The sequence below is a fragment of the Sinohyriopsis cumingii genome, chromosome 18 (genome assembly GCF_028554795.1).
Source record: "Sinohyriopsis cumingii isolate HCF-2022 chromosome 18, ASM2855479v2, whole genome shotgun sequence".
NCBI lineage: Eukaryota > Metazoa > Mollusca > Bivalvia > Unionida > Unionidae > Sinohyriopsis > Sinohyriopsis cumingii.
In genome coordinates, this window is record NC_142978.1 from 55730773 (window position 1) to 55745958 (window position 15186).

General features: G+C 33.9%; 1 protein-coding gene across 3 annotated transcripts in view; it reads left to right on the forward strand.

Annotated features, from left to right (window-relative positions):
* LOC149776688 (mediator of RNA polymerase II transcription subunit 24-like) overlaps positions 1–15186 on the forward strand; it is a 92854-nt gene that overhangs the window by 61965 nt on the left and 15703 nt on the right. For all 3 annotated transcript variants that reach the window (XM_089941222.1, XM_089941221.1, XM_089941223.1), the window contains exons 18-20: positions 427–661; positions 2745–2803; positions 6474–6561. In XM_089941222.1, coding sequence (XP_089797348.1) covers positions 427–661; positions 2745–2803; positions 6474–6561 — 382 coding nt within the window. The remainder of the gene's footprint in view (positions 1–426; positions 662–2744; positions 2804–6473; positions 6562–15186) is intronic.

A 15186-nucleotide genomic window follows, 5' to 3' on the forward strand; every position in this document is an offset into this window, starting at 1 on the left:
AATCAACCTCACAGTTAGACAGTTAAAGTTTTAATTTAATAACATAGCATAATGACAGTAAATATTTTGACATTCATTATTTTCAAAAATAACTTTTTATGACCTATGAAAGTTGGCACTTGAAATTATAGCAATTTTTTATGTACTATAAGTCTTGGGGACACCTAGTCATTTTTTTTCTCTACTGATAGCCTGGCATATTTCATCACTCTTGACGTTGTTTTAAAAAAATAAAAAAGACTTTGCAGTTGTTAAGGGACTATCATTATCAATTACAGGTATAATAATAATTTTTAAAAATTTAAAATGACATATGACAACATTTAATTCAGAGAGTCATATATAACCAAATGTTGGTAAAAGATAGAATGAGATGAAACAGAATTTTAGAGTAAAGCATATTTTCTTTTCTTTTCTTTCCATTAGCACATGCTACAAAGTAACAGATGTGAAGATCTGACACAAGCACTCAGTCTAGTGTATGCCATAACTCACATTGACCCTGAACACATGACCTTGAGTCTTTTGATCCATACAATACCTTCACTGCTGCAGTCAGCAGAGAAGCAGCATCTACTGACAGATCCACGAGGATACACCCTGGCAAAGCTGTGTGTTCTTTGCATCACCTCTGCGCAGATGGCTAAAGTGACACAGAAAGGTAAGAATAATCCTGTCTTTCATCATTTCGTATTGTCGTCTCACCAGGGTTTGTAGTATTTTTCCCTTTTGTTCCGATATTTAGTGAATTTTCTTAGCTGTTCTCATATCCAAAAATGTAGGGTGTCTGAAAACTTAGGGCAAAAACTGTACTTAATGCAAGGTTTCCACACTACCGGGAAATCAGGAAAAAGTCAGGATAAATCATTTTTTCCCCGACTGTGAAAAGTCTTTGAATTTTTCAAATATTGACGAAAGTCCGGAAAAGTTCGGGAATTTTAATCCACTACTTGATGCCCGAAACAGTTATGTAATTGAGTCATAACTGAACATGTCTTGAGTTAAATTTGTTGAGTTCTAACCAGATTAGGAGGTTGTAATATGCATCATTTGGGTGCTTGCAATAAATATATTTATTGAGACAATCCAAACACTCAGTGGATTAGATTCGGCTATAGTAGACTTTTTTTTCACAGACAGCTCGATATCCTTATCTTTTTTAAACGGAAGGTATGAAAACCAGTCTAGCATCAAAAGAGGCCAACATGTTGGTGTGAAAGCATAGCCGCTTAGCAGATGGGCTAGCAAACTTAAACATTAAATCAAGTTATACCTGCATGAAATCAATATGAAAATTATTTATTTTCTCAGAAATTGCAAGTATTAAAATTGTTATGTCTTTAATCTGATGAATGACGATAAAGCTAATACATTGATGAAATTTGAGCTAGTACTAGTGAGTTTGATTGCTAGTCACATGAACACACAGAATCTCACAACTGTCGGTTTCAAATATTGTAGAAAAAAAAATTAAATGAAAGTCGTTTACTGGTTGTAACAAAAATACAAAAACAAAATAGCACAAAATTCTCTATATTTATTCTGAGACCTACTTCCTGAGTTTTGTTGTATCACATGTTGTAGCCCATCGCCCGTGATGATATTGATTTTCGTGTAAGAGGCTGATATCACCTATTCATGAAAAGCTGCAATTATCTGCATCCAAATTTGGCTGCACACATTGGTGTACATTTTATACACTTACCGGTATCTCACGTTGCTGTGCATTTACCGTCATCTGTAGGGTTTTTTTGGTGACATGTACATTATATTTCTTGAGCAAATCATATGTTTGGTGAGTTGTAAATCCACCTGGAATAGCACAACCATCTATCCTGTGGCCATTTTGAATTTTGTGCTTGATACGGCTGTTACCAGTTTTACTGGTATGTGTCTAAAGTGTATGCAGTGTGTTCACGAAATATTTGCATGCAGCAAAATTGTTCATTTGAATGAACAGGTTACATCAGACCCACATATTGTCCATCAGACATTGATGAATAGGACTACATATTACTCTTCTTGATGAATCAGACTGGCCAAGTTTCTTATAGTTGTTCTCGAAATAAATATGTTGGGAATTCTCTGTTCTTTCTGGTTTTTACAAAAGGTATCAGACTTTCATTTAATATAATTGAAAATCCAACCATTCCAGACCAACTGGAAAAAAAATATATCAGTGGACAATTCACAATATGACTCTAAGCTTCAATTTTAAGTAGACCAAAATGACAATTCTTTTTTTAAAAACTAATGTTAAGCTGATGATGAAGTTTGAAGGTTGCTCGGCAGTACTGTGTGCACATTAATATTGTTATTGTGTATTGATGAATCTACAGTTGTGTATTTATTTTGGAATACAGCATAAATTCAATTACTTTGTTTCTTGTAGTTTATTTTTTTTATATTTAAGCCTTAGGTAGAATAAAAAAATAAGTATATAATAAAAAGGTTACTGCATTTGTATGGGAAAATATCAACTTTTTTTCTTGGATTAATAATGCACTCCCAGAGTTGTGCGTTATTAATCCGAAAAAACTTATTCATATTTTCCCATACAAAAGCAGTAACCTATAATTGTACAATAATTGCTTGTAATATACTTCTGTATACAATTACCTGACTTAGTATTTAATATCATAGGATTTTATTCCAACAAACTTTGTATGCTTTGATGTGTGCATGAATCTAGTTTTTGATTTGGTCCAGGTCAGTGAATTTGAACTTTGTTTATTTTCCTTCAGACTCAAGTTCTTACAGAAGAGGCAGAAAACGCTCTAGGAAAGAAGACTTGGATCTTGATGTAAGTTATTCATGTTTTCTTTTGAAACGGAAATACATTATATTAGGCCACATCCCCATCCCATCCTGTAGTATGGCATCAGGTAGCCCACATGCTGTATTTTCATTACCCAACCATATTAGTGGAGGGGGAATGTAGAATTGCCAGTGTCTATACCATCCCATCCTGTAACATGGTATCAGGTAGCCCACATGCTGTATTTTCATTACCCAACCATACTAGTGGAGGGGGAATGTAGAATTGCCAGTGTCAATATCATCCCATCCTGTAACATGGTATCAGGTAGCCCACATGCTGTATTTTCATTACCCAACCATATCGGTGGAGGGGAATGTAGAATTACCAGTGTCAATACCATCCCATCCTGTAGCATGGCATCAAGTAGCCCACATGCTGTATTTTCATTACCCAACCATATCGGTGGAGGGGGAATGTAGAATTGCCAGTGTCTATACCATCCCATCCTGTAACATAGCATCAGGTAGCCCACATGCTGTATTTTCATTACCGAACCATATCGGTGGAGGGGGAATGTAGAATTGCCAGTGTCTTATACCATCTCATCCCATCCGGTCCCATAATGGGTATATGAAGTCACCTGCATGCTGTATTTTGCTGCTTCCACCATATATATGGAGGTGCCATGTAGTGTTGACCATATCCATCAAGTAACATCATGTCAGGTTACTTGTGTTATAAGTTTCAGTTACACTTCATAACTGTAGAGGGACTGTATGGATGGAAACTAAATTTGGTATCTTGAAGTACAGTAAGATCTTGTTCAAGTTTTGTTTCACCATTTTCTGACAAAATTTAATAGAGTTATGGCCCCTGTTTTCACTTGGCACTTTGCCATTAAAATGCATCTGATAGGTTGTGGTATCTGTGTCACATCACATGTATCAAATTTATATCTGTGTCACATTGACATGTATCTAATTTATAGAGCAGTCTGAAGAAATTTCAGAAGTGGGAACGTGTTTTAAAGCCACATTCTGTAATGGCATTAGTTGTAATTATATTTCCATGAGTAGATATCTTGAGCTTCAAAACCTTAGCCACTGTTGTGGAATTTGAACTTTCTTTTCATCCTCTAGAATTTGAATTTTACTTAGTGAAGTAAATTATCTTGCACAGAAATTGTAAGCGATTATAACATTGCTCACACTGTTACTGCTTGAACTTAAAGATAAGTTCTGAATGTGATTAAAAGCACACAAGTTCTGAATGTGAGTAAAAAGACAAATTCTGAATTTGATTAAAATCAAAGACAAGTTCTAAATGTGATTAAAATCAAAGACAAGTTCTGAATGTGATTAAAATCAAAGTCACTTTCTGAATGCAAGTAAAAAGACAAGTTTTTGAATGTGTTTTAAATCAAAGAAAAGCTCTGAATGCAGGTAAAATCAAAGACATGTTCTGAATGTGATCAGATATTAATAACAAGTTGTGAATGGGATCAAATATCAAGGACAAGTTCTGAATGTAATCAGATATCAAGGACAAGTTCTGAATGTGATCAAATATCAAGGACAAGTTCTGAATGTGATCAAATATCAAGGACAAGGTCTGAATGAGATTAAACGCTCAAGCAGCTTATATGGACTCAAAGTTAAGATACAGTGGACATCCTCTTATTAAGTAACCCTTTGGTAACAAAGATGTTGCTTTAGAAAAGGTGTCACCTTTTTGAAGAGGACAAAATGATGAAAATATACAATTCCAAGATTCTTTCCTGCAGGCAGATGTAAAAAAAAAAACCTGATAGAGCAGGAGGAAGTGGTCATATTCCACTTGTAATATTTTATGTTCATCAAGTTTTGTACCCTGTAATCTCTCCACACAACTTATATCTGTGCCTTAATTTAAAGTTATATGTCATACATTCTTCTGTTACATAATGAGCCATAGTTTCTTTCACCTGTCTTATATGTAATATCCATCTTGTACTCAATGTCAATCTTGCATTTTCTCATGCAGGTGTCAAAATGTGAATAATTACTGCATGCAGGTGTCATAGCATGAATATTTACTGTTTAAAGCAAATTTTGACCAAAAAAAAGATTATATATATATATATATATATATATATATATATATATATATATATATATATATATATATATATATATATATATATATATATATACATACATACATACATACATATATATATATATATATATATATATATATATATATATATATATATATATATATATATAATTTCAATTTATATCTTAAATTTTTTATCAAGTTTAATTGTAATGTTTGTATATGTGATTCACCAGCTTCCAACTATAAAACAAGCCTTGAAGTTGCCGACTCTAAACAATTGGTTTGTTAAAGAGTGTTTGATGCATGTCACTGATGTTAAAGTGAGTCACTGATTTTAAAGAGATTAGGTTAATTGTTAATAATATAACTTGTGAGATCTCTTTTACAGGTGTGTTTAAAAACAAAAGGCACTTGTCTCTAACAATTAACCACCAGAAGGTTTCATTCAAAGCATGATTGATGTATTGAAAACACAGCACCCACAAGTGGTGTCGATGATCTGTTAATATGATAATTACAGGAGTCTGATGAATATTTACAGCTTGGCAAACAGTTTAATGGATAAAAATAAGTGTTGCAGATCTCAAAAGTTGGCTTGTAAAATATTTTGAGCCAATTTCATGTTGACTAGTTAATTATTATAATAAATGCTTAAAAGTGTTCACAAATCCTTCAGTTGTTATGTATATTAATTTTATACTGTGTGCCTGACTTTTCTCATGTTCAGGGTTGTGCCTACCTGATTTCTGTGATGAATTTTAAAAACGATATTTACTAAAATTTTAGTTAAAGCCTGACCTTGTTAATGAGTTTGGAAACAAAATTGTCGACAATTTGATGGAATTTTTCATTAAAAATGAACTACATAGAGAGAATTCATGCACATTCTGTTTCATCGTAGGTCATGTGTTTGTATATAAATAGAGGATTTGTAAATAAAGTATTCATTTGTATCCTAAGATCAGTTTGTCGAATCATTGCTCTAATAGAATTTGAGGGGAATCATTTATTTTAATTCATTTGAAATTACAAAGTGCTTATTGACTTTTTTACTTAAACACTACATTGGGATTATTGAGAACTCATTCAGTGACATTCTGGATTACATAACATTGTAGCTCATCAGGACACTCATGACTTGAAATTAATTCTATACTTTTGGACAAGTGATAGGACATTTAGAATTATTTTGGATTTAATTCAGAATACTGTATTTTCACTTTGTATTCATGGAAAATAAATTGTTTGTTGAATTTTATTAAAATTTTTGGTTTCACTTTCTTTTACTTAGTCTAAGACACAGAGTCATAACAGCACAAATAAAACATTACGTCTAGTCTAGCTATAATTGTTATTGATATCTAATATACAAATAAAGCTAGACTGAGTCTGTTATCTTGTCTAGGCAAAAATGGGAATTTCTTTAAAATATCCCATTTTTAAAAATCTTATTTGTTTACTCATATTGAAATATTATGTTTCAATTTTCCTGGGCAAACTGACTTTAATAAAAATGTGTAAATCCCTGTTTAATTTACATTTAAATGAACTGCATTTTCTACTCTGATGTTATAGAAAACAGAAAATGTAAATGTTATATTTTATGTTTCAGGACATAGAGGAGGCAGAGACAAGGCCAGTTAAGAAGAGTAAGTCCATGGAGCCACAAATTACTTTGGACTCCGAAGAATTTATCTTTGGTGAGTCAGAATTTACTCATGCAAAAGGTTTGTGGTTTTTTTTACTGTGCATACCATACACCATCTTGAGGTGGAAGTAAACAAACCAATTACAGCATTTTATCTGTGTATAACTTGCAGCTAACTATAAGAAGAATACTGTACAGGCAGATCGGGGTCTGTACTATTTGCTTTCTCGTTCCATATATCAGATCAAAGGTTGTGAAAATCTACATTTTTGATGCATTTTGTTTCACACTTGTACATTTGTCTTTGCTTGTTTTCTTGCTTGTATTTCCGTAAGAAAACAGAAAGAAAGAAAAAATAGTAAATAAACAATTGTTTGGTTTGCCTAACTGCAATTTTGGTTTTAGATGATTCCTTTCTAGCGATATAGTTGGAAGTGAATGTGCTTTATCCAATCCGACTTATAAAAGATCCATTGAACTTGCTTATATAATGGCAGGTACTTGAAAATGATTGCTGAAAATGTTCAAGTGCAGAGACTGAGGTTATTCTTGTACCCCATAGGATTTTCAAGATGAGGCAACAAGGATCAAATACTTCCTGATCTTACAGTATTGAAAACCAGTTATTTATAATCAGTATTGCAGTACAGTCACATCTCATTAGTCACATTGAAGTCAAAGGCTCCAAGACTATGCATGAAAACCATTCATTTATAATCAGTATTGCAGTACATTCACATCTCATAGATATAAATATTTTAAACATAAAAGATCACAAATTTCTTATATGCAGTTACAAGACACATCTGTAACAATGGCTAGGGTCTGGAATTGTTAATGAAATTATATAAGACATTTGAAGAGTAATTTATTTCATCTCTCCAAAATATGAAAGTTTAAATGTCATAGTTCCACAGAGATTTCAAGATACAGTTCTTACTATTATATATTCTTGTCATCATTGAGGACACATACTTTCTCATTACTTCATCAGAACTGAATATGTTAGAGTTTGCAAACATGTTAGAGGACTGTTCCATCTTGGAAGGTTTAATAGAAAATGAAGATTATTATTATAACCATTAACTAGTTTTATTTTCATTCATTCAATCAACTTTGTCCACAGAGGAGCGCAATGCAATTTGCAGCAACAAGATTAGAATAATCTTATTTTGATATTAGTGAATAATTATAGGTTACTGCATTTGTATGGGAAAATATGAACGAATTTTGGGATGGAATACTGCACGAACTTGTGAGTGCAGTATATCCTTCCGACAAAACGATTCCATATTTTCACATACAAATGCAGTAACCTTTTTATTATATGCTCATTTTTTTATTCTACCTGAGGTTTAATTATATAAACAAAATACACTTCAAGAAACAACGTAAATGAATGAATGCCGTATTCCAAACTAAATACACAAGCGCATATTTGTCATTACACAATGACATCATTATTAATGCACACATAACTTCGCCTATATAAATTTGAACTTAGTCGCGCGCTCGACATAACTTTCGAAAGAAAATGGCGTGTCTAGTTAAAATTGAAATTTGCAGTCATATTGTGAATGAATGCGCATTGCAACAACTGTTCCATTTGATCTGGAATGAATATATTTTGGTATTTTGTTTCGATTCGATGAAAGTTAGTGATTTTGGACTGGATTCATCTGTGCAGATTATACATTAAATACATCGGAATGAAGTGGCGTGGGAGAAGCATGTTTACGTCTGCAAATGTGTTTCTGTTTCTGCCATTGAATGTTTGAAATCATAATGTGGGAAAAATATGAAGTCTTTCAATTGCAGTTATCAAAAAGATGCTATGGAATTTAATGCTTATTTCATTTTGAGTGCAGTAAGGAGGATGCAATTGCACTTATCGAAATTACAGCACAATTTCGAAATGTGTAATCCAGATTGAAAACCGATGAAATGGCTCATGTAATTCGGATTTGTAGAATTAAGAAAATATATTCTGAGGAAATTCAGGATGTAAAACTGTAAGTATATTTTATTTTGCCATTCTTATCACCAGCTAAAGAAGACAGTATATGCCTTGTCACTTGTATGTTATTTGTAATGACCTTATCTTCTGTCTTTTATATAATGTAGCTAGCCTAAATCCGTAACAATGTATCAACGCTGAATGTGCCAAAACAGTATTTTTGCAGTCCACAAAACATGTTTTAGTTCATTCAGAAACAAATTTAAACAACCACAACATAAAGAGCCTCTTACGTGAGTGTACATGATTTGTGTACAAATCAAAAGTGCTGGCATCTGCGTCATTGTTTGTTTACAATAGAAAGTAGTTCCTTTATGCACGTGAATGCTATATGTGTATTGTTGCACGCATTCAGTATCGGGGAATACTGAACGATTCTGACAATGTAAAGTTAACGGGGGAAAAAAATGAGCATATAATAATTCCTAAATTTACATAAAAACATGTTCAAGTGCACAATGTTCTGTAATGTATCATCATAATCTTCATCATCTGAGTGGATTTTAAAATGGGACCCAAATAAGTGTAACTGTTGACAAATGTAAGAACATGGCCATTGAGGTGTTTAGGGTGAAGTGATGGTAATTTGAGAGAAGTTGATTGAAAGACTGTATATTCTAATTTGTGTGTATTATAGATCACATATCTTTAATAATTTCCTTAAACCTGCAGTAGAAGGACTTATCAATGACATGTCAGCAAAACTAAAATCGTTAAGTAATGACACATTTTATGTCAAAAGTAACCCAATATGACATTGACCTAGCTTACAATTTAACTTGTCTATGTATATAGTAAATAAAAAAGAGGAAAGAACACCTCCTTTTCTCATCCTATTGGCTACATGGAAAGAGCTGGATATTACACTTCCCCAATGCACATAGTACAACTGTTTGCCAAACCGATTAACTAAAGTATAAACTGTGTAGAAGGATATTTGAATATCAAGCAAATTTGTAAAGAGTGTTCACTGATTGATCCTATCAGATGCCTGACTAGTGTCTAAAATAACATCCAAACACAGTACTGCCATGTTCTACATAATAGTTGAGTTTCCTTTAAGCATAGAGGCATAAATCAGTTGAATGCTGCATTTTATAACCAAACTGATTATCAGAGATTGTGATTTTGCATCATTGCAGTATAATGCATTCAGATATTTGTGAAATAATACTATAAGAACCATGGGTCTATAGTTATTTTTGTTCACCAGGTTACCAATTTTGTTTTCAGTAGTGTATAAATACACCTCTCCCTCGATAACTCGTGCACAACGGGGTCCACAAACATAGACTGCACTATAAGCGAGGCGTGAGTTACCAAGGGACCTCCAAAAATTGAAAAAAATCGCTTTGACATCGAGAAAACCATCTGTGGGGGGGGGAGCGGCATTAGGAAACTGGGCTATTTAATGACTGAATCCTCATTTTGCAATCACGTTGATAATAATTTTTAATAATGTGCTTTTTCTAATGAAGTTGTTTATGTTATTCTGTTTAAATAACGGGGCCCCGAGTGGCCAAGAGGTCTAAATTACTTTCCGTTACGGATCACTGCCATCTCACCTCTGTCTGCGTGGGTTTGAGTCTTGGATTCGGCCAATGTGGGTATGTGAGAAAGCTTGCCAGTAGCTTCTTGAGGGTTGGTGGTTCTTTCCAGGGATTTCCCGGGTTCTTCCTCCACCATTAATACTGGCCACCATGTATAGCCTATCGTGTGCTGAAAAATGGTGTTAAACCCTATAACAACAACAACTGTTTAAATAACATTTTGTTTCTTCAAAATATCCAACATATGAAAGATGATTCCAACTGGTTTGAACAACCATCACGTGTACGTGAAAAATCTGTGTATTACATCACTGCTTTTTGTTTTCTTGATCAGTTGTTGTTGTTGTTGTAGGGTTTAACGCCATTTTTCAGCACACAATAGGCTATTAGGTTTTAAAAAATGGGATCCACGCCTGACACTGCGTTATACACGGGTTCTCGAGTTATCAGGGCACAAGTTATCAAGGGAGTGGTGTAGAGAGTAAAATGCAGTATGTGTATTGCAATTTGTTATTCCAGAAAGGAATCCATTTTAGGTCATAAGTATCACCAAGAATCTCACTTAAATTGACAATATTCTGATAAAAATTGAATAAACTGTTGTTTATTTTGTCGTTCCTACTGTGTACATGTATCTGCTTATCAAACCATTCCATCTTATGCTAAAATTAATTCTGCTAGTTCAGTTGCTGTCAGCTAACTTAATAAGTACCAGTTTCTGTATCAGATTTACTGTACGGTTCAAACCAGTTAGAGTGCATTTGACTTTTATACTTGCAAACAAATTGTTCTATTTGCACAAGTCCGGTTGACTATGATCAAGGTTTGTAAAAACCTCCCCACATGGAATAGATTAATGGGAATACCAAATGCAACAGCAGTGGATATGACTGTCAGTGGTTATGTGTGTATGTATTTAAGATTGTTTAAAAACAGTTTGATCCTATATGGTGATGACCAGCCGGGGAAATTGGCCAATGCATGGACATGCGAGTTCCACACCGAATTTTATGGCCAATGCTCTTTTTGTCTGATTTTTGAACAAAATCTACTGCATCCATTGTGCGATACATTTTACCCATGTGAGAAGTCCATACGAGAAACAACAATGCAGTGTACTCAGTGATGATATAGATTGCATCATATGCTTATAACATATGAACATCTGCAATGTTTCTAGCATTTTAGCTCACTTGCCAGTGAGGCCTAGAGAACTTATGATTTGGTCATTTGTCCTGATATGATAGGAAGGCCTAGAGAGCATATAATATTGTCTAGTAAGTCCTAGAGAGCACATGATGTGGTCTAGTAAGGCCTAGAGAGCATATGATATGGTCTAGATAGGCCTAGAGAGCATATGATTTGGTCATTTGTCCTGATATGATAGCAAGGCCTAGAGATCTTATGATATGGTCTAGTGAGCTTGTGATACGGTCTGTTCAGGTCTAGAGAGCTAATGATATGGTCTATTTAAGCCTAGAGAGCTTACAATATGGTTTGTTTATGCCTAGAGAGCTTATGATATGGTCTGTTTAAGTCTAGAGAGCTTATGATCTGGTCTATTTAAGCCTAGAGAGCTTACAGTATGGTCTATTTAGGCCTAGAGAGCTTACAGTATGGTCTATTGAGACATAGAGAGCTTACAATATGGTCTGTTGAGACCTAGAGAGCTTATGATATGGTCTGTTAAGGCCTAGAGAGCTTATGATATGGTCTGTTAAGGCCTAGAGAGCTTATGATAAGGTCTGTTGAGACCTAGAGAGCTTACGATATGGTTATATGTATTTTTAGCATCATCCATCATCTGTTCACAATTGCTGTTTACATCTTTATATAAACCTCTTGACAGAATTTGAACAGAATTTAACAGAACACATCCTGGCATCAATCTCTGTCAAATTCTTTCAGATACAGCCACCATTGCTAAAAATAGGAAAAGCTTTAAATTACTTTTTCTAAAGTACCTGCATAGCATAATTTGAATACAGGAAAAACTCGAAATGACTTTTCTCAATAACCATAACTTCTCAAAAACACTAAACACAATTTGACCCATTTTAAGAGAAGGCATCCTGGAATGAAGGTCTTTCATTTTATTCAACTGGTGTAAATTCATTATCAAAAAGGGACACTGTTACTAATACAGAAAATCCTTTATAAAACTTCTCAAAGTCAGCTCAACACATTTTGATAAAATTTGACAGAAAGTATCTTGGCATAGATGGCTTTCAGGCTTTATAAATGATACCATTGTCAAAGTGAGTAATATCGGGGTCCATTTGGGTCTTTTATTAATATTATAGAGATTATTTTCTGGAGTATAAACAGAAATTTCCATCTTTTCACTGCCAAATTATTCTGATTAGAAATAAGAGAAAAATATTTCATCCTGTGGATTGGTTTGGGATAGAGAAATTTCACCTACAAGACCTGAATTTGTGGGATTTAGATTTGAGCAATTCTTTATTCACCTTAATGATTCAGGCCAAACAAGATGTTTACTCAGATCTATTGGAACTTTATGTGATGGCAGACCTAGGTTTATGTAGTTCACTGCTGGTAGTGTTATACATGCATAAGTATGAAGAACATTGTTCTAATTTAGACATGGCATATAGTGATCATGGTCTTTATAATTTTAATGTACACACATTTTGTCATCCCATAAAATGCATGGCAAGTAAGAAGGAGTTATCTTGCACAGTTAAGGCCAGTATTTGTCGACAGAAGGAATGCTTTGTATGGCCAACATTTGTCAGTAACAGGAATGCTTTGTATGGCCAACATTATGGTATGACATGGCACTCCAGCATCATCACTAGTGCGCAACTGATAGTTCAGCAAGATGCTTGTTTGCTGTAGTACTAGATCCACAGAGTGAAATTGGTATAAACATGCTGTAGTACTAGATCCACAGAGTAAAATTGGTATAAACATGCTGTAGTACTAGATCCACTGAGAAAATTGGTATAAACATGCTGTAGTACTAAATCCACTGAGAAAATTGGTATAAACATGCTGTAGTACTAAATCCACAGAGTAAAATTGGTATAAACATGCTGTAGTACTAGATCCACAGAGTGAAATTGGTACATGCTGTAGTACTAGATCCACAGAGAAAATTGGTATAAACATGCTGTAGTACTAGTTCCACATAGTAGAAATGGTATAAACATGCTGTAGTACTAGATCCACAGTGAAATTGGTATAAACATGCTGTAGTACTAGATCCAGAGTGAAATTGGTATAAACATGCTGTAGTACTAAGATCCAGAGAGTGAAATTGGTATAAACATGCTGTAGTACTAGATCCATATATTGAAATTGGTATAGACATGCTGTAGTACTAGATCCACAGAGTGAAATTGGTATAAACATGCTGTAGTACTAGATCCACAGAGTGAAATTGGTATAAACATGCTGTAGTATTAGATCCATAGAGCAAAATTGGTATAAACATGCTGTAGTACTAGATCCACAGAGTGAAATTGGTATAAACATGCTGTAGTATTAGATCCATAGAGCGAAATTGGTGTAAACATGCTGTAGTACTAGGTCCACAGAGTGAAATTGGTATAAACATGCTGTAGTACTAGATCCAGAGTGAAATTGGTATAAACATGCTGTAGTACTAAGATCCACAGAGTGAAATTGGTATAAACATGATGTAGTACTAGATCCATATATTGAAATTGGTATAAACATGCTGTAGTACTAGATCCACAGAGAAAATTGGTATAAACATGCTGTAGTACTAGATCCACAGAGTGAAATTGGTATAAACATGCTGTAGTATTAGATCCATAGAGTGAAATTGGTATAAACATGCTGTAGTACTAGATCCAGAGTGAAATTGGTATTGATGTAGTACTAGATCCACAGAGTGAAATTGGTATAGACATGCTGTAGTACAAGATCCACAGAGTAAAATTGGTATAAACATGCTGTAGTACTAGATCCACAGAGTGAAAATGGTATAAACATGCTGTAGTACTAGATCCACAGAGTGAAATTGGTTTAAACTTGCTGTAGTACTAGATCCACAGAGTGAAATTGGTATAAACATGCTGTAGTACTAGATCCACAGAGTGAAATTGGTATAAACATACTGTAGTACTAGATCCACAGAGTGAAATTGGTATAAACATGCTGTAGTACTTGATCCACAGAGTGAAAATGGTATAAACATGCTGTAGATCCATAGATTGAAATTGGTATAAACATGCTATAGTAGTAGATCCACAGAGTGGAATTGGTATAAACTTGCTGTAGTACAAGATCCATCTATTGAAATTGGTGTAAACATGCTGTAGTACTAGATCCACAGAGTGAAATTGGTATAAACATGCTGTAGTACTAGATCCACAGAGTTTAATTGGTATAAACTTGCTGTAGTACTAGATCCATATATTGAAATTGGTATAAACATGCTGTAGTACTAGATCCAGAGTGAAATTGGTATAAAAATGATGTAGTACTAGATCCACAGAGTGAAAATGGTATAAGCATGCTGTAGTACTAGATCCACAGAAGGAAATTGGTATAAACATGCTGTAGTACTAGATCCACATAGACAAATTGGTATAAACATGCTGTACTAGATCCACAGAGTGAAAATGGTATAAACATGCTATAGTAGTAGATCCACAGAGTGGAATTGGTATAAACATGCTGTAATACTATGATCCACAGAGTGGAATTGGTATAAACATGCTGTAGTACTAGATCCATATATTGAAATTGGTATACACATGCTGTAGTACTAGATCCAGAGTGAAATTGATATAAAAATGATGTAGTACTAGATCCACAGAGTGAAATTGGTATAAGCATGCTGTAGTACTAGATCCACAGAGGGAAATTGGTATAAACATGCTGTAGTACTAGATCCACATAGACAAATTGGTATAAACATGCTGTACTAGATCCACAGAGTGAAAATGGTATAGACATGCTATAGTAGTAGATCCACAGAGTGGAATTGGTATAAACATGCTGTAATACTATGATCCACAGAGTGGAATTGGTATAAACATGCTGTAATACTATGATCCACAGAGTGAAATTGGTATAAACATGCTGTAGTACTAGATCCACAGAGTGAAAATGG